The 20404-nt window shown below is 36.0% G+C and overlaps 1 protein-coding gene across 2 annotated transcripts in view; it reads left to right on the forward strand.

Moving 5' to 3' along the window:
• The window catches only part of LOC122812206 (transitional endoplasmic reticulum ATPase-like), a 530874-nt gene that overhangs the window by 271873 nt on the left and 238597 nt on the right, over positions 1-20404 (forward strand). For both annotated transcript variants that reach the window (XM_044084545.1, XM_044084546.1), the window contains exon 10: positions 16934-17046. In XM_044084545.1, coding sequence (XP_043940480.1) covers positions 16934-17046 — 113 coding nt within the window. The remainder of the gene's footprint in view (positions 1-16933; positions 17047-20404) is intronic.

Raw genomic sequence — 20404 nt, forward strand, 5'->3', positions numbered from 1 at the left:
AGCAAATAGTCTTACTTAAGTCTCACCATTGTTTCACCTGTCTACAAATCTTCACCTTCTCACTGAACCATCCATTAACAAGTGACCTCTCGCCCATGTCATGTCATATGGTATTTTAATCAACCTTCCTGATTTATTCTCTAAACCATATGCCTAATATTTCCTAACTGCTAATATTTCATTCTGTAAAATCTTTTCCATCTCCTACTGTTTTATCTTCTTTCCTTAATGTAATTATATTATCAGTAATTTCCGTAATAATCTGCAATTTGTCATTAACTGCTGTAGCACGCACCCTGTATATATGTGTAAAATGCATGCTGGAACTATATCAAATCTTATTGCACAATGTTCATTGCTGACATACTCTTTTTCATTTTTCTTCTGTCTTTATTTGATAATACTTCTGTACTCTTCATCCAACTTAAACCCCTCTGTCAACCACTCAATCAATATTTTTAGAATAAGCTCCTTTTCAATGATCATAATCTGCTTATAAAATTATATCTAATGCTACATTCCAGGGTAAACTATCTTCTTATAAAATTATATCTAATACTACATTCCAGGGTAAACTATCTTCTTATAAAATTATATCTAATGCTACATTCCAGGGTAAACTATCTTCTTATAAAATTATATCTAATGCTACATTCCAGGGTAAACTATCTTCTTATAAAATTATATCTAATGCTACATTCCAGGGTAAACTATCTTCTTATAAAATTATATCTAATGCTACATTCCAGGGTAAACTATCTTCTTATGAAATTATATCTAATGCTACATTCCAGGGTAAACTATCTTCTTATGAAATTATATCTAATGCTACATTCCAGGGTAAACTATCTTCTTATAAAATTATATCTAATGCTACATTCCAGGGTAAACTATCTTCTTATAAAATTATATCTAATGCTACATTCCAGGGTAAACTATCTTCTTATAAAATTATATCTAATACTACATTGCAGGGTAAATTATCTTCTTATAAAATTATATCTAATACTACATTGCAGGGTAAACTATCTTCTTATAAAATTATATCTAATACTACATTGCAGGGTAAACTATCTTCTTATAAAACTATATCTAATACTACATTCCAGGGTAAACTATCTTCTTATAAAATTATATCTAATATCCTACATTCCAGGGTAAACTATCTTCTTATAAAATTATATCTAATGCTACATTCCAGGGTAAACTATCTTCTTATAAAATTATATCTAATACTACATTCCAGGGTAAACTATCTTCTTATAAAATTATATCTAATACTACATTGCAGGGTAAACTATCTTCTTATAAAATTATATCTAATGCTACATTGCAGGGTAAACTATCTTCTTATAAAATTATATCTAATGCTACATTGCAGGGTAAACTATCTTCTTATAAAATTATGTCTAATACTACATTCCAGGGTAAACTATCTTCTTATAAAATTATATCTAATACTACATTGCAGGGTAAACTATCTTCTTATAAAATTATATCTAATGCTACATTCCAGGGTAAACTATCTTCTTATAAAATTATATCTAATGCTACATTCCAGGGTAAACTATCTTCTTATAAAATTATATCTAATGCTACATTCCAGGGTAAACTATCTTCTTATAAAATTATATCTAATGCTACATTCCAGGGTAAACTATCTTCTTATAAAATTATATCTAATACTACATTCCAGGGTAAACTATCTTCTTATAAAATTATATCTAATGCTACATTCCAGGGTAAACTATCTTCTTATAAAATTATATCTAATGCTACATTCCAGGGTAAACTATCTTCTTATAAAATTATATCTAATGCTACATTCCAGGGTAAACTATCTTCTTATAAAATTATATCTAATGCTACATTCCAGGGTAAACTATCTTCTTATAAAATTATATCTAATACTACATTCCAGGGTAAACTATCTTCTTATAAAATTATATCTAATGCTACATTCCAGGGTAAACTATCTTCTTATAAAATTATATCTAATGCTACATTCCAGGGTAAACTATCTTCTTATAAAATTATATCTAATGCTACATTCCAGGGTAAACTATCTTCTTATAAAATTATATCTAATACTACATTGCAGGGTAAACTATCTTCTTATAAAATTATATCTAATGCTACATTCCAGGGTAAACTATCTTCTTATAAAATTAATCTAATGCTACATTCCAGGGTAAACTATCTTCTTATAAAATTATATCTAATGCTACATTCCAGGGTAAACTATCTTCTTATAAAATTATATCTAATACTACATTCCAGGGTAAACTATCTTCTTATAAAAATTATATCTAATGCTACATTCCAGGGTAAACTATCTTCTTTTAAAATTATATCTAATACTACATTCCAGGGTAAACTATCTTCTTATAAAATTATATCTAATACTACATTCCAGGGTAAACTATCTTCTTATAAAATGATATCTAATACTACATTCCAGGGTAAACTATCTTCTTATAAAATGATATCTAATGCTACATTCCAGGGTAAACTATCTTCTTATAAAATTATATCTAATACTACATTGCAGGGTAAACTATCTTCTTATAAAATGATATCTAATACTACATTCCAGGGTAAACTATCTTCTTATAAAATTATATCTAATGCTACATTCCAGGGTAAACTATCTTCTTATAAAAGTATATCTAATACTACATTGCAGGGTAAACTATCTTCTTATAAAATTATATCTAATACTACATTCCAGGGTAAACTATCTTCTTATAAAATTATATCTAATACTACATTGCAGGGTAAACTATCTTCTTATAAAATTATATCTAATACTACATTCCAGGGTAAACTATCTTCTTTAACAAACTTTAAAACACTATACAACTCATCCATCATTATTTCCTTCTCTAAGCAGACCATTTCTTCATTAGATAATTTAAAAAAAAAATCATACCTTGTTTAGTAACAATGTATTTCCTTTGAATATAGTTTCTAAACAATCACCAACCACCTTGTATAAAACTTCCAGTACCTCCATGCTAATTTATTTTTCTTTTAAGTTCCCTAAAAAGACTGTGTCTCTGTTCTACAACTTTTAAGATACTATTGACTCATTAAAAAATATTGCGTTCTGTCTGTTCTATACATAAATTTCACATTTTCTTAAACAATCTAAACTGTCCTAGTAGCTGCTCCAAATCACATATGTGCAAACACTTGCACCCTCTCTGTCACTGAAGTAGGAACACATTTTGCTTTAATACCAGCAGAAAAGATATTTTTCTCTACTCTTACAATTATTAAACACTCTGGCATGTCAATAACTATATCAGCAATTTTTTTTTATTTTTACAAAAGAAGAAATTCTGGAACATAAATCTAACCCAAATGACTGTCGTATATCCAGTCCCCATAAGTGCTTCACGTGTTCCCTTTGTGCTCTTGTCAAAAATCTTATATCTATAAAGCAAATATAACTACCCTCATTTGTTGACATCATTGGTCATATTGAATGCTATTAACATTAACTTCTGGGTAACCATTACGTATTTTAAATCCTAGATTGCCATTTCTCAGAAGGCTTCCTTTTCTTTGAGGCGTATTGATCTGGAGTTGTTATATATAGGTTTAGATAGTGTGTGGCCTTGCACCCCTCCCTTACATCGGCAGTACAGAATGCTTGCCTTCTGCAAAAACAAGTCTAAAGGAGAAGAAAAATGTTTGTTCACTTTTTTCCTGTATTTCTGGCCTTTCTTTTCACAGACTGTCACAATATGGCAATCCAACTCCTAACATTAAAGTTGGGAGCCCAGCTGCTGCAATATTTAAACTAGCCCTTTCCTTGTTTATGTTAATAAATGTTTGCTCATGATACTGCCTAAAATGTCTTTTTCCCAACTGAATTATCACCTTGTTGTAGCTTTTGTCTTGGATTTATTTCACTGCAGTCTTCAATTTCATCTTTCCCAATCTGTTCATACTTTTATGATAGTTCTAACCCAACATTTCACTCAATATAACCGGTATCATTTTGAGAATCAGTCCTTTGTTCATCTTTTGTTCATCTTTCACTCCTCACTTCGGGAGCACTTGCATCTTATTCAGTGTTATTACCTTCTGCGGTGGTTTCACTATCTAGTCTTTCTCCCCTTCCACAATAGTTTCATGACAGACAAACCAAAAATGTCACTCAGTATCACATTTTCAGCAATGTGCTTTGCATTTTCTGTTTGAGTGATCCTTCACCCAACATTGAACATATCTTTTTTTTAAAAATGTTCTTATTTTTTATTTTACCTATCTTTTGAAGGGGTAATCCCACTGGACCAATTGTCTCTTTTCAGCAGTGACCCAGGAACACTGTCTGGTTAAGTGACTTGCTCAGAGTCGCATGGTAGGCAAATGAAGGTGAAAGCATTCAAATCCTGTGCCGTGAGCACAAGACGCAGATCATTAATAGCTGTGCACTAATAGCTTCTGCACTAAGTGCCAAACACTTCATACAGAGTCTTAATTAAATGTACAAAAATGTCAGCCAAAGTAACAGGATCTTGTTGCCCCAGTATCTCAAATGCCCTCTTGTTCTATTAATTATAACAACATTTGGTAAATGCGTAACTTTTCCTTGTGCAACATAAAGTGAAACCCGTACTTTCCAGGTCACAGTCACTAAAAAGTCTTTCATCAAATTGTTTTAATTCACGTACATTTCAACGGTGTTTAGTAAGGCACTTTTAAATGTTCAACATGCACTTCAGCTGTTCTGAACCACACAAGTATGTTATTTCTTTACTTTGAAAGATCATTGGCATTACTACATGTTCATTCCATGGAAATCATTGTTTTGCCCTTAAACCCAGCCAAAAGATTTTCAGTTAGCAACACAAATTCAAAAGTCACTTCACAAAATGTCTCTGCTCACAAATGTATCAAGGTGTGCACATTTTCTGCTTAAATCTCAAAGGTTCAATAAGTTTATACCTGAGAAAGTATTTATTCAAAACAGTATATTTTTTTCCAAGTTTTGTGTAAGTGGCTTCTTCTCTGCCAACAGTTCAGTCTGCTGCTTCAAATTCAGCCCTGTCATCACTCTGCTTCTGCCTCTCCCAAGCACTTGTGGCCTCATTTACAAGTGTTAAACGTGTGCTGTTTACTGCAACAGCTTCTGCTTCCTACTGCAGGATATATCCCAACATAAAAGGGTTCTCATCCAGGAAAAAAGAGGTCATTGTTCCCCTCTACTCATCACTCATTAGACCCATTATAGAGTACAACTCCCCTTTTGGAATGTACCTCACAAGACATCTGCAGCAGCTGGAAAGGCCACAGAAGTACCTCACAAAGAGGATTACTGGCCTCAAACAAATGCCCTACACTGACCGCCTCAAAAAAATCCAGCTTTACTCTGTAGCATATCGCCTACTCCGAGGTGATCTCTGCCGAACATATAAAGCTATGTCAAACCCAGAGCTGTTGCACATGCTATACCTAAAGAAATCCCAATTCCTCCAAGCTACACGCTCTAGGGACCTAAACCTTGTCACTACAATAAACAGGACATGCTGGAGGGATAGATTCCTGTCCCAGATACTTCCTATAGTCTGGAACAGGCTACCCATCTATGTCAAGCAAAGTTCTTCATTAGAACTCTTTAAGAAAAATCCTGATGAGTGGATGGGAAATAGGAAATACACCCCGGGGATCACTTCTGTGTCTCTGCTCGACACTGGCACAGGAAAATAACTTTCTTGTGTGGCTTAAACCAGGGAACCTTGTTGGCTAGGCTTACGTAGGCCCTTGGGCAGATAACAGTTCCTACCTATGAACCTATGAACCTCTGAACCTATAAATGCTGAAGCATACTGTAGCTTCAATCCTATACCAAGAATAAATGCTAGGAAATACTGAAGGGTCATTCCCATACCGACAATAATGCTGGAGATACTGTAGGATCATTAACCTACCAACAATAAATACTGAGGAATACAGTAAGGTCATTACTATACCAACAATAAATACTGAGGAATACTGTAAGGTCATTACTATACCAACAATAAATACTGAGGAATACTGTATAGTCATTACTATACCAACAATACATACTGAGGAATACTGTAAGGTCATTACTATACCAACAATAAATACTGAGGAATACTGTAAGGTCATTACCATACCAACAATAAATGGTGAAGATACTGCAGGGTCATTACCATACCAACAATATATGCTAGAGAATACTGAACGGTCATTCCCATACCAACAATAATACTTGAGATACTGTACGGTCATTAATCTACCAACAATAAATACTGAGGAATACTGTAAGGTCATTACTATACCAATAGTAAATAGTGAGGAATACTGTAAGGTCATTACTATACCAACAATAAATACTGAGGAATACTGTAAGGTCATTACTATACAAGCAATAAATACTGAGGAATACTGTAATGTCATTACCATGCCAACAATAAATGCTGAAGATACTGTAGGGTTATTACCATACCAACAATATATGCTAGAGAATACTGAAGGGTCATTCCCATACCAACAATAATGCTGAAGATACTGTATGGTCATTAACCTACCAACAATAAATACTGAGGAATACAGTAAGGTCATTACTATACCAACAATAAATACTGAGGAATACTGTAAGGTCATTACTATACCAATAATAAATACTGAGGAATACTGTAAGGTCATTACTATACCAACAATAAATACTGTGGAATACTGTAAAGTCATTACTATACCAACAATAAATACTGAGGAATACCATAAGGTCATTACTATACCAACAATAAATACTGAGGAATATTGTAAGGTCATTACTATACCAACAATAAATACTGAGGACTACTGTATAGTCATTACTATATCAACAATACATACTGAGGAATACTGTAAGGTCATTATTATACCAACAATAAATACTGAGGAATACTGTAAGGTCATTACCATACCAACAATAAACGGTGAAGATACGGCAGGGTCATTACAATATCAACAATATATGCTAGAGAATACTGAAGGGACATTCCCATACCAACAATAATGCTCAAGATACTGTACGGTCATTAATCTACCAACAATAAATACTGAGGAATACTGTAAGGTCATTACTATACCAATAGTAAATACTGAGGAATACTGTAAGGTAATTACTATACCAATACTGAGGAATACTGTAAGGTCATTACTATACAAACAATAAATACTGAGGAGTACTGTAATGTCATTACTATGCCAAAAATAAATGCTGAAGATACTGTAGGGTTATTACCATGCCAACAATATATGCTAGAGAATACTGAAGGGTCATTTGCATACCAACAATAATGCTGAAGATACTGTACGGTCATTAACCTACCAACAGTAAATACTAAGGAATACTGTAAGGTCATTACTATACCAACAATAAATACTGATAAATACTGTAGGGTCATTACCATACCAACAATAAATTCTGGGGAATACTGTAGGGTAATTACCATACCAACAATAAATGCTGAAGATGGTGTAGGGTCATTACCATGCCAACAATATATGCTAGAGAATACTGAAGGGTCATTCATATACCAACAATAAATGCTGAGGAATACTGTAGGGTCATTGACATACCAACAATAAATGCTGGAGAATATGGTAAGGTCATTACCATACCAACAATAAATGCTGAGGAATAATGTAGGGTCATTCCATGCCAACAAAAAATACTAGAGAATACTATAGGGTCATTCCATACCAACAATAAATGCTGGGGAATACTGTAGGGCCATTACAATACCAACAATAAATGCTAGAGAATACTGTAGGGTCATTTTCATGCCAACAATAAATGCTGGAGATACTGTAGTGCCTTTCCCATACCAACAATAAATGTTGGGGAATATTGTAGGGTCATTCCCATACCAACAATAAATGCTGAAGATACTGTAGGGTCATTCCCATACCAACAATAAATGCTGAAGATACTGTAGGGTCATTCCCATACCAAGAATAAATGCTGGGTAATATTGTAGGGTCATTCCCATACTGACAATAAATGCTGGAGATACTGTAGGGTCATTCCCATGCTGACAATAAATGCTGGAGATACTCCAGGGTCATTCCCATACTGACAATAAATGCTGGAGATACTGTATGGTCATTCCCATGCCAACAATAAATGCTGAGGGATAATGTAGTGTCATTCCCATACCAAGAGTAAATGCTGGAGAATACTGTAGGGTCATTCCCATAGCACATTTTTTCACCATTTCTCCGCCGGATAAGGCTTCAGCATCAAATGTCTCTCTTTCAGAAAAGAACCTCAACAGCAGAGTGTCATACATCCCTCCTTCAGCCTCTTTAATCCCAACCTGCTGAGAAGACTTTTCTCCTTCCAGCACAGCTAATTCTACACTAACAGCCACTTCTTTACTGTTTTCTCTTACAGCATAAACCCTGCAACATGCGACCATCACTTCCCTTCTCAAAAGCAGCAGTCCTCTAATGCCATCTAAAAAAAAAGAGTACAGTAATTTCCCAAGATCCATGTCCAGATTTCTCTTAGTCAGTATGACTTAGCATCTTAGGTTGTCCCCTTTAAAAGAGGCCACTGACCTAGTGCTACTAACCCAGTCAACTAAAAATAAATAAATAAATAAAATACAAATAAAAAACCATTGAATAGTTTATTAGTATACAGAATCCCTTAAATGCTCCAGTGACCCCAATGGAGAATCTGACCCCCCCAACAGATGATTTGTATAAACTCCAAAGAAACACTATTTTCAAAAAAAAACCTCTTAAGAAATGCTGTTTTCCCCAAAAAACTCCAAAGAATATAACTTATATATAATCTGCTTCACCAAGAGTGCTGAGCAACTTCAAACTACAACAGTGACAAACAACAAATAATAAATAGGCATAATAAAGAGGAAAAAGCTCAAAACAGCTAGTAGTTATCATAAATTTCATCATGTTCCCCATGTTTCTCTACTGCTTCTTACAGGATGAGTGAATAATTCTCATCTACAGTCTATAAGTGTACTTGTTAGAGTAAAATAACTTATTAAACTGTTAAATTAGTTTAGAATGGAAGCATGCACATAAACAAGGAGCTGCAATCATCATCATCATCATACATCTATTTCCAGGAAGCGGGCATATAAACCTTTGAAACACTACTGTATAGTAAGCTTGAGTCCCACCATAGGAAAGAGCTAAGAGGCATAACCACTCACTTCTAGCCACTGAGACTGATATACAGCTTTAATAAAATCCCAATTGTAGTTGAAATCTTCATTATAAGACTCACTAGTGGCATTAATAAAGACTTGAATTGAAATTAGAATTAAACTATAAATTAGTCACTGGTGAAGGTCACAACACCAACAAATTACTAAACTGATATATTAAATTACATCTGAGGAAAGTGCCATGGTTAGTTTACTGATAACAGTATATAAGGCAGCAACAGGTTAAATAATAAACGTAATTTAAGAAGGCCAGTGGTCCCAGTGAATAATCATTGGTTCATAGGTTCATAGGAGGTTACTAGACTAATGGCCCTAGGGCCTTTACTAGCCTGACCATGTTATATCCACATTCACTAACTGACAGTGGTTAAATGGTCTTTATTTCCTGTGCGAGTTTATGATCAGCACCGACTGCCCTGCCCATGAGGGACATAGGTGCTACCCGCAGGGTGAATTTATGGTCTCCCATCCAATTGTCTAAGTTGTACTTAAATAGGGTCATTGAGGAGCTCTGCTTTACCTGAATTGGGAATTTATTCCAGAGGAGCAGTAATCTCTGGGAGATATATCTACTCTCCAGCATGTTCTGCTAATGTCACAGGATAGGTTGAGATCCCTGGAGCAAGTGACTCTTGTCCCATTTGATTTGCAGATGTGCAGCATTTCCATTAGGGCAGGGTCAGAGACTGCTCTGTAGGCCAGGCACAAGTCGCTTCTCAACAGAGTGAAGGATACACAGTACAGTGACAGGGCTTTCAGTCATTCCATGTAGGTCATGTTTTGGTGAACCTGAATTTTCTTGGTAAGAAACCTATGTGGTTTCTCCAGCTGTTGCAGGTGTCGGGTGGTAAATGCAAAAGGGAAAATTGAACTCTATTAGTGGTCTGATACAGGTCAAGTAGAAAGATGTTATAACATCCCTAGTCCTGGATGTGATGCCCTTACTTATGAGATGCACTACATAGAAGGCTTTCCTTACCATTGTAGACACACAGTGGTCAAAGTTCAGGTTGCTATCAACATGTATTCCCAAATCACGCACCATTAGGTTTGAGCTTGGGGGTTGCTATCAGTATTGTAATTTGCAGGAACTTCCTCTTTAGAAAAGGGGATAATAATGCACTTTTTTGCGTTTAGTTTAGTTTTAGTCCATGGCTTTGGCAGCAATCACTTGTCTGTGTTAGCCGCTTTTGTAATATGCTAGCCGCTTTTGTAATATGCTAACATCATTGGGAGACTCAATGATTGTGCCAAGTTTGGAATCATCAGCAAACTTGGTAAGCCACAGGCCATCTACTTTTGCCTGGACTTCCAAGAACTAGATTACAAACAGTAGAGAGCTCAGCATGGATCCTTTTGGTACACCACTGGTAACTGGTCTACTGGTAGAGATGGACTTCCCGACTTTGACAGTATGCATTTTGTCAGTGAGCCAGTTGGCTATTTATCTAGTGATATATGGGTTAATACCCAGCTGGGAGAGTTTCTCAATGATATCTTAGTGGGAGATTGTGTCAAAAGCCTTGGCCAAGTGAAGACAGGCAGTATGTACTGTTGCGCCATTATCCAGGGCTTTGGTATCATTCTCAAAGACGTCCACCAGGTTTAATAAGCAAGATCTACCTTTAACAAAGCCAAACTGGATTGGGTCAAGCGTTTAAAGGTCGCTTATAGTCTTGTTGATAAGGTCCATGATGATTCTTTCCATGACCTTGCAGATAAGGCTGGTTACACTTATGGGTCTATTGTTCCCAAGGTTTGTTGATGGACCTCCTTTGTGCAATGGGATTACTGCTGCAGTTCTGCACTCTGCTGAAACAAAGCTAGAGCTCAGGCTTTGGTTAAAGAGAGTTCCAAGTAGTTCTGTTAGGTCTTGTTTTAGATTGTTTAGTAAGCAGCCTGGGATGTTATCTGATCCCATAGAGAATGTATTTTTTGGCCTTGGAGAGGGTGGATATGACCTGCTTTTTGGAGATACTAGTAGAAGACTGGTGTCAAGTATGCCTTGTGGTATGGAAGGTGGGGACAGGGGGGTGAAGTTTTGTCAGCTAGCAGATTGGCAGTTTCCTCAGGTTCAGTATGAGTGGTACCATCCACTATAAGTTTAGCACATAGCTGGGCATTCCCTTTTAGATTTCAGACTAAGCTAAATAATGCCTTATGAATATCCTTAGCTAGGGATGCTAATTTAGCCTCGTAACTAGCTTTAGAGGACATAACAAGGTATCTGATTTGCTTGTTCAAGCTGTGGAGGATATTCTTCCTCTGCTAAGTACCATAACAACTCAGCTATACACCAAAACAATAAAATAATAAAATGGGAACCTCTGCTGGGTAATTCCCCTCTTGTTCTTAGATAATAGTGTCTTCCTTTTTTTATGCAACCGATTTAGAGGTCCGCCAGGGCTGGCTTGTTTTTTTGGGAGGACTTGGTTTTGATCCGGTCAGGTACAGCCGGGTTTATACAGTTGTTTAAGTGGCTGTACAAAGCATTTTTGTAACTGTGTTAGCAGGGGGTTTGAAACTTTTTATACCATCACCAATGACCAAGGGTACTTATAGTGCAAATGTGTAACTTCATAAATGTACTAATTGGCAGACTTAAAGTAATGAACAATATTTCTTGCTTAAGGGAAGTAAATAGTGTGGGAAGAAATAGCCAGGGAATTGTTATGGCTAGGCTTATAAACCCTAGGGCTGATAGCCTAGTACCAACCTATGAACCTATGAACTTATGAAACAGTAACATATCCAGAAAGAAAACTGCAAGTCATTTATTCACCATTAGGTAGAAAGGTAATCTGAAACTCCTACCAACACATTACTGTCATTGCACTGCCATATAATGTTCTGTTTAAAATTTACATTTATGCAAATAAATGCATCATACCAGCTACATGTAAAACAATGCTGACATGCTACTAAGACCCGCGAATAACTATAATTGACAACATATTTTCTCTTCTAATCTGTAAATTACAGGGCACATTTTTTAATAACATTTGAAAAGCCACTCATATGCATAATCCAGGCAAAAACTGTTGGAATACTTGTAAAAAAAGAAAGGGCCATGTGTCCCCGCTTCAAACAATCTGCTCTTACTTAAATTCTGTTATCCGCTTGCATAAACATCTAGTTATACCCAACTCTTAGTTATATGTCACATGATTGCAAACTGTCTTTACTTTGTCAGTCTACTCAAACCAGATCTGTACACTTCTAGACTCAGTACAGCCATCAATGTATTTTAGAACTATGAAAGGATGTTGCAGTTATTTTATCCTGTACTTGGTCAGCTTATTCATTCTGAAATTATGTACCTGTTTTCAGTTTTTGTAGGCATATATGTATGTAATGCATGTATTCTAGAATTGTTTTAATTCTTTCCAAAGAAGTATATGCATCACTGGTTGTGGGCATTTTATGTCTGATGATCAAACTGTGGCAAAAATGGGTCATTTTGGGATAATTCCACAACCCAGGTTATCAGCTGTAATAAATAAACCTGTAGCATAAATCAACTGCCAATCATTAATCTAGATCCATACATACCTTCATAAATACAAGTGTGCCATTTTTCTTTTAAAGTAATTTTGAGTGTGGTACAATATATTTTTCCTATTTTTTGAGCTCTGTACCTGCTGATCATCTGATTTATCTTTGTTACGCTGCTACTCTGTCTGTTCATTTCATAGCAAGTTGATTGTAGTGTAGTTATAATCCAGACACCTATCAGAGGAATTTCTTTTTTTCTAACATCCCCGATGCATTGATGAGGGGGGCACAAAAGGTGCAGCATTTCATCTTTCTCTCCCTATGCAGATGAAGCAACGTCTCAAACAGCCCTACTCTCCCATCTTTAGTGGCTGGCTTCTGCTAGGTCCCAGAACTCCACAAGATATTTATTATAGGAATTACACCTAACATACTCACCAAGCTTCCCTGTATTAAAGTCAAACAATGTCTCTTAATTCCCTTTCTTCTTAACACTCTCCTACAGTGTCTGGGCCACTACTCAAATAGAGGGTGGCCAGGTCAAAGTCACTACTCTATCACCCTACTTCCTGGAGCTGAAAGTGTACCATGCAGTTATTTGGTATAGACTCAAATTTCTGGTACAGAAATCTAGAAACAGTATGAAAAATGTTCAGGGAGTACAACAGAGAATGAAATAAAGAAAACCTGGATGAAGGACAGGGATCATTATGGGAGACAGGGTGACAAAGGTGAAGATAAAGAGCCTTTGTGACATAATTGTGGAGATTAAACAGGTCAGAAGGGAAAACAAAGTGAAACCAAAGGAAATCCTGCACGTAAGGCAACTGCACTGCTCAAAACCAAAGTCCAACACATCCGAATGAAGAGCCAGCAGACTGTGATGAGCTGTGAAAATTATTTGTTATAAAATAGTACATAAGCAAACAAACCGGTTTCGGCTTAACAAAGTTTGACAGCCTTCCTCAGTGTTTAATTTAGACCATAAAGCTCCGTGCTTAAATACCTGATAAGCCATGTCATTGGTTAGTCAATTATAAATATTCATTTAATCCAGGTGAGAACAAAGCACCTAATTTTATAATCCACTTATTTTCTTTAGAGTCCAAAAGACTATGCCAACCTCCTTTATTTGTCCTATTTCCTAATATTTTATCAATAATAGTGAATCTAAAGATAGCATTGGGATGATTAATGGTATGTTTGTATAGGGCACTTGTGGATTTCCTATTCCTAATACCACTTAGATGTTCTGAAATATGTATATGCAGGGGTCTGGATGTCTGTCCCATGTAAAAAGCATGGCATGTGCAGGTTGCTAAATATATGAGCCAATCTGACCCACAATTGGCAAAAAAAGTTATATCATAAACCTGTCCGGTATTAATACTTGTAAATTCCTTTGTTTTGCTGACCGACTTATAATGTGTGCAATGCCCACATGGCACACATCCAGTCAATAGATCCCCAATCATGGTCCTCTGGGCCCCATCCCTATTTGGCTGGTGACTGTGTTTATAATGGCTCAAATGGGAACTCATATTCCTACCTCTCCTGAAGGAGAACTGACATCTCTCTTTTAATATAGATGCTAAAAAATCATCTGCCCTCAAGATGTTCCAGTGTCTCTGAACTATATTTAATAAGATGTCTGTATTAAGGCCATAAGTAGTCAAGAGCAGAAGATTGGGTCTCTTATTAGTTGGTTTAGCTTTATACATAACGTATCCTGTCTATCCATTTTTGATGCCCAATTGCTTGCACTTAAGACACGGCCCATAGGATATCTTCTATTGCGGAATCTGATGGTGAGGTCATCCCTATAACGTATAAAGTCCTCGGGCTCAGAGCATATCCTCTTCATCCGTAGATATTGGGATCTAGGTATAGTCTTGCATATGTGTGGAGGGTAAAAGCTGGAGGCATGGAGAAGGGAGCTTTACTGAGGATATTTATTATATACCTGGGTAGCTAAGGTGTGGTCAGCATTCCTACTAACCAGTCCATCCAAAAAAGTGATGTGCTGTGAGTGAAAAGTGGCTGTGAACTCCAAGCCTCATTTATTTTCATTCAGGTAGTTAATAAACTCCCTCAAATACAACTCATCACTTCTCCATACCATCCAGCAATCGTCCAAAAATCTTCTCCAGATATCAATTTCATTTATATATATATATATATATATATATATATATATATATATATATATATATATATGTTATGAAGAGGGTCATATATAATAAATTCCTCCACATATGCCATGAATAAATCTGCTTAGATGGGGGCAAATGATGCCCCCATTGCCGATCCTTTATTTGCCAGAAACACTGGTCCCCATAAAAGAAAACATTCTTGGTCAGGATATATTCAGCGAGCCTTATAATAAACATATTCATACCCGGTCTATATAGTTCAGACTTCCTAAGCCAATAATCAAGGGCCTCCAAACCCGCCCAGTGAGGTATATTTGTATAAAGGGTGGATACATCCAAGGTACATAATAATCAGCCCGGTTCTAATTGGTTGTCGGCAATAATCTGGAGGAATTCAGTGGTGTCACAAAGTCTAGATCTTACCCACTGTAATAGGGGCTTAAACTTTAAAGTTAAATATTGCAATAGGGGTTCAGTAATTGATCCCCTTCCTGAAACAATGGGTCTTCCAGGAGGATGCTGTGCATCCTTATGAATTTTTGGGAGAAAATAAATGTATTGGCTAGAGGGGTCTTGTATAATTAAATGTTTATATTCTTGTTCAGAAATAATGCCTTCTTCCATAGCCTCCATTCAGAAAAAAATTAATTTCTCCCCTAAATTTGTAGGAGGGATCCAAAGGCATCTTCATATAATACCTCACATCTCCCAACTGCTTCAGAGCCTCATTGTTGTATTGTTCCCAATTCATGACCACCACTGCTCCTGCCTTGTCCTCAGCCAATATAACCAGGTCTTTGTTGTTACCCAAACCCATTAGAGCCTTTTGTTCCATCTTTGAGAGATTATTGGGTTTTGTATGGTTTCCTTGTAGTTGTAATGCAGGTCCTTAAGAACTGATGTCTGAAACATATGTACATAAGGGTGCATGGAAGGATTAAACTTAGATTTGTGATACAAAAATCCTTCCTGCTTGCCATCACCATCTTAATCCTTAAAGAAACTTCTTAAGTTTAGCAACCTGCAGAATGCCATCACATCTTGTGCCAACTGATCTTCCGGCACAAAAAAACAGGTATAAAATTTAGTCCTTTGTTTAGTACCTTTATTTCAACATCTGTCAACTGTACATTGGAAATATTTAAAACATTGCTCAACATAGTTATGTCCGGGACATAAGTTCCATTAGTGTCTCCATCTGGCTTGTTTTACCTATGTTTTCTACCCCCCCAACCTGCCTTGATCTAAAGGGTGGGCCCTCTTAGATAGGGGTGAGTCCCCCTGGTGCTGTATATCAAGATCAGTGTTGGATGATGTTTCATCCCCTGATGTTTCATTATTGGAGCTAAAGGAACTTGACTGCTTTAAAATGCATCTGTGTCTTTTATGTTTACCTCCCATTCTGGTGGTTTCATTAATCCTAACCTGTTTATTTACCTTAGAAAACTGGGTTCCCCTCTCATAATCTGTGATGTCCCTTTGGTATTTTTTAACCTTTTTTGCTTTCAGGTATTGTTCAAGATTCATCAGGTCCTTGGATAATTTAGCAATACATGTTTGATATACCAGTTCCCCCTGAAATTATTGAGCTGTTTCACACAACTTCACAAGTTCTACCATTTCAGACACAATTGTCCTTTCATAATAATCCAGTAATACCTTAACAAAACCCATGGAGGCCTTTTGTTGAGTTTTGGCCCATTCCTCCATTAATTCCGCATCAATTTTAGCCACCAAGGGTTGTAAACAAACCCTCAAACTTCTAGGAACCAAATTTTTGGCTATACAAGCCTTGAAAAGTTTGCATGACAAACATCGGTCCTTAAGGTACGCATAGATTTGATTAAATGTTGGAAATGATTTTCACAACCCAGTGCCCCAGCATTTAAGGAGGATCCCTGACCATGCTAACTACTTGATGTCTTTATAGTTATGTCTTAACTATGTCTACTGTCATTTATTCTGCAAGGGCTGATCTTTGTTGTTGATCATTTTGATTAACTAAAGGGACATTTATGTTAGACATTTGATGCTAATGAAACAATTACTTTTCTTCCTCAGGTCGGTTTGACAGAGAAATTGATATTGGAATTCCTGATGCTACGGGACGGCTGGAGATCTTGCAGATCCACACCAAGAACATGAAGTTGGCTGATGATGTAGACCTGGAGGAGGTACAAATGAAGGCAATCTATTCAAGGAGACTATACAAGCACATATTAAGTCAACACTGTGCTGTTACACTGACTTCTTTATCAACTTTGAGGGCAAAACTTTTAACTTTAAATGATTTTCACTACATTCAGAGTATATTGTCATGACCTTGGATAGCAGGTCAGTACAAGGTGTAAGAAGACAGGATGACCACTTCATTAACAAGACTGGTAGTTATTTAATTTCAACATATTTCACAGTGCACAAGCTATACGCATATATAATATTCAATAATAAACAGTAGAGTGTGTGTGTGTGTGTGTGTGTGTGTGTGTGTGTGTGTGTGTGTGTGTGTGTGTGTGTGTGTGTGTGTGTGTGTGTGTGTGTGTTTGTATGAGTGTGTGTGCATGTGTGTTTGTGTGAGTGTGTGTGCTGTGTGTGTGTGTGTGTGTGTGTGTGTGTGTGTGTGTGTGTGTGTGTGTGTGTGTGTGTGTGTGTGTGTGTGTGTGTGTGTGTGTGTGTGTGTCTGTGTGTGCTGTGTGTGCTCTGTGTGTGTGCTGTGTGCTCTGTGTGTGCTGTGTGTGCTCTGTGTGTGCGCTGTGTGTTCTGTGCGCTCTCTGTGTGTGTGTGTGTGTGTGTGTGTGTGTGTGTGTGTGTGTGCATGTGTGTATGTGAGCATGTGTGTGTACTGTGTTTCAGTCAGCAGTAAATGTGAAAGGTGATATAAGCTAGAGCAAGGCAACATGACGTTCGGACAAAGTTAAAAAAAGAAAAGTGTAGGTAAACAAAGTGCAACATTTTGATCAAATTTTAAGCATATCTTTGGTAATGGAACCACTTCATTACTAACTTAGAAAGCAGGTGTTCAAAAGTCTTATGACTGTAGTTCTGCAAACAAACCTTTGGCTTACACAAGAATTGCAATCAATATCATGAATTGCACCATGAAATTACTTCCAAATATTTGCTTTGTTTTTGTGACTTTTGATGTTAGAAACAATGCAACTATTTAAACTCTTTGGATTTGTAAACATGTTTTAGTCAGAAGCTAAAGCGACATTTGTTTTGGTACTTGATTGGAATTAGCATAACTAAAGTGTGAAGCAGAAATATTAAATAATTATTTAATAGTGAGATTACAGGGCTATGTTTCCTCAAAACGTGTAAACTAATAATTGAATTTGAGTGTGATAGCAGGTGTATTTCCACAAATCTAACAGTTTAGCCCACAGAAGTAAAGCTACACATATGATAGTAATGAGTTTGCTTGCTGCTGTATGACTCTGGGAAAGTCACATTACTAATCAGTTACCTCCTCTCTTCCACTGAAAATAAGCCTCAGTCCAACCATGGAACCTAGGTTTAAAATAAATAAATAAACTTCAGATACATCTTAACAAAAATTCCAGAAAAAAAGATGTATGATAAGCAGGCGATGTAAAAAGGCTGGTACTGTAGGTTCATAGAATAGTACTAAATTAACTGTCCTTGTGAGCCATTTTGAGCCTAGTCAATTATCCCTTTTAAGACTCAAACCCTGCACCTTGTGTTTGTAAGGCAAATACCATAACCATTAGGCCACTCTCCCAATCCCCTGTATGTTAGGACATGTTATTTTTTCCTGGTTATTAACTAAAAGGGAACAGCCAAAAGAGAATGTTGAAATGTAGAAACCAAAATGTAAATAGCATGATTAATTGCAACTGTGTAATAGTGAATATAATGTAGAGTATATCTATATATTTATAGTAGTACGTGAAATATAACTAAAAGCATACTTATTTCTAAGTATTTCTGCAGTAGTGTGTGCCCCATATTATGGAGTGACAGGGGTAAACTCCCCTTGAATAAGCATATTTTATACTTGTAAAGTAATAATTAATGTATTTCATGTTACTGTTTAAAACTGTTTGACTATATTATTCATGAATTACATCAGCCATTTTATTATTTTATTTAATGGTGTTTAACATAGCTAATTGTTGTAAGGTGACTTTAACCTATCAAGCTACTTTAATGGCTTTAAGAATTTCCATACTTTGCTTTTTTGACACTTTAACAAAATGTCATTTCTAATATATCCCATGTTAATCACTGTAAACAAAATTTAGTTATTAAAATGAATGAGAGGCAGCTTAACCTTACATGTTGGTCTAGAAGCTGAAAGTATCTGATGTTGCTTGCTGAGGTAAAGCTCACTACAGATTTCTGGTAACGTAGAAATACTAATGCACTCTGCAGATGTCTGTCAAATATCAGTTGTGCCTCCTGTCTATCGGTTCAGTTAAGGTTTTTCAGATATACTTTTCCTGTATATTTATTTGTATGTTTAACTAAAGTCTAGGCTCTTTACAAATCAGGTGAATGTTGTTTACTTAGTGGCTATTCTGTTGATAAAGCAGTATTTGATAAATGGCAAAAAATATAATAAACATATATATCTGTTATGAAGTATATAATACAATGGAATAAAAGTTTCAGTATTATGAAAGATGATTCATAGGTTCATAAGTACCTAGGTACTTAAAGATCTGTGAGAATCTTTAAGATGTCTAACCTAACATTCCTATGGCAGTTTTAAGCTGTTATATTTTGCAAATGAACAACCTAGAGACCTGAGGTGAATTTCTTGACATCCATGTTAACCAACACATAAAAAGATTGTTACAACTGGAGACCCAGTCATAACCCTCTACACATATACAAACATACATACATACATATCTACATATATACATATCTGCATTTATATATATGTGTGTGTGTATATATATATATATATATATATATATATATATATATATATATATATATATATATATATATATATATATATATGAGTATAGTTCAAAAGTACACATTTGAAGTACTGTACTTTTTTCATCATCATCATTACCCCCCCCACACACACACACACACACACACACTTTTTCACATTTTCTACATGGGGTTGGGGTGTCATGTTAACTGTTGCCATCTCTCTTAATTCAGTGCCACTCTCCTACCTTCTGCAACATTCAGACCTACCTGTCACAAATCTTCTCTCATACAATCCATCTTCCTCTTTGCTGGATGCCCTTGTTTCCTCTTATCTTCTTTCAGACTGCCCCAAATCTTCTTTACCAGATTGTCTTCAGCTTTTCTGCACATGTATCCAAACCACCATAATCTGTTATCACTGAAGTTACTTTGGCTTCTGCTTTTTTGTCCTCATTTCTTCTTCTGCCCCACATTGTACATCCTACCAGCCATCTCAGGCACTTCATTTCCATCATCTCTAGCTTCATCATTGGCTCTGCCTTTACTGCCCAGGTTTCTGTACTGTACAGTAGTACTAGTCGCACCACTGTTTTGTACACCTTACTTTTCAGCTTCTTT

This window comes from Protopterus annectens, chromosome 9.part0, assembly GCF_019279795.1.
Source record: "Protopterus annectens isolate FY-2018-M chromosome 9.part0, PAN1.0, whole genome shotgun sequence".
NCBI lineage: Eukaryota > Metazoa > Chordata > Ceratodontiformes > Protopteridae > Protopterus > Protopterus annectens.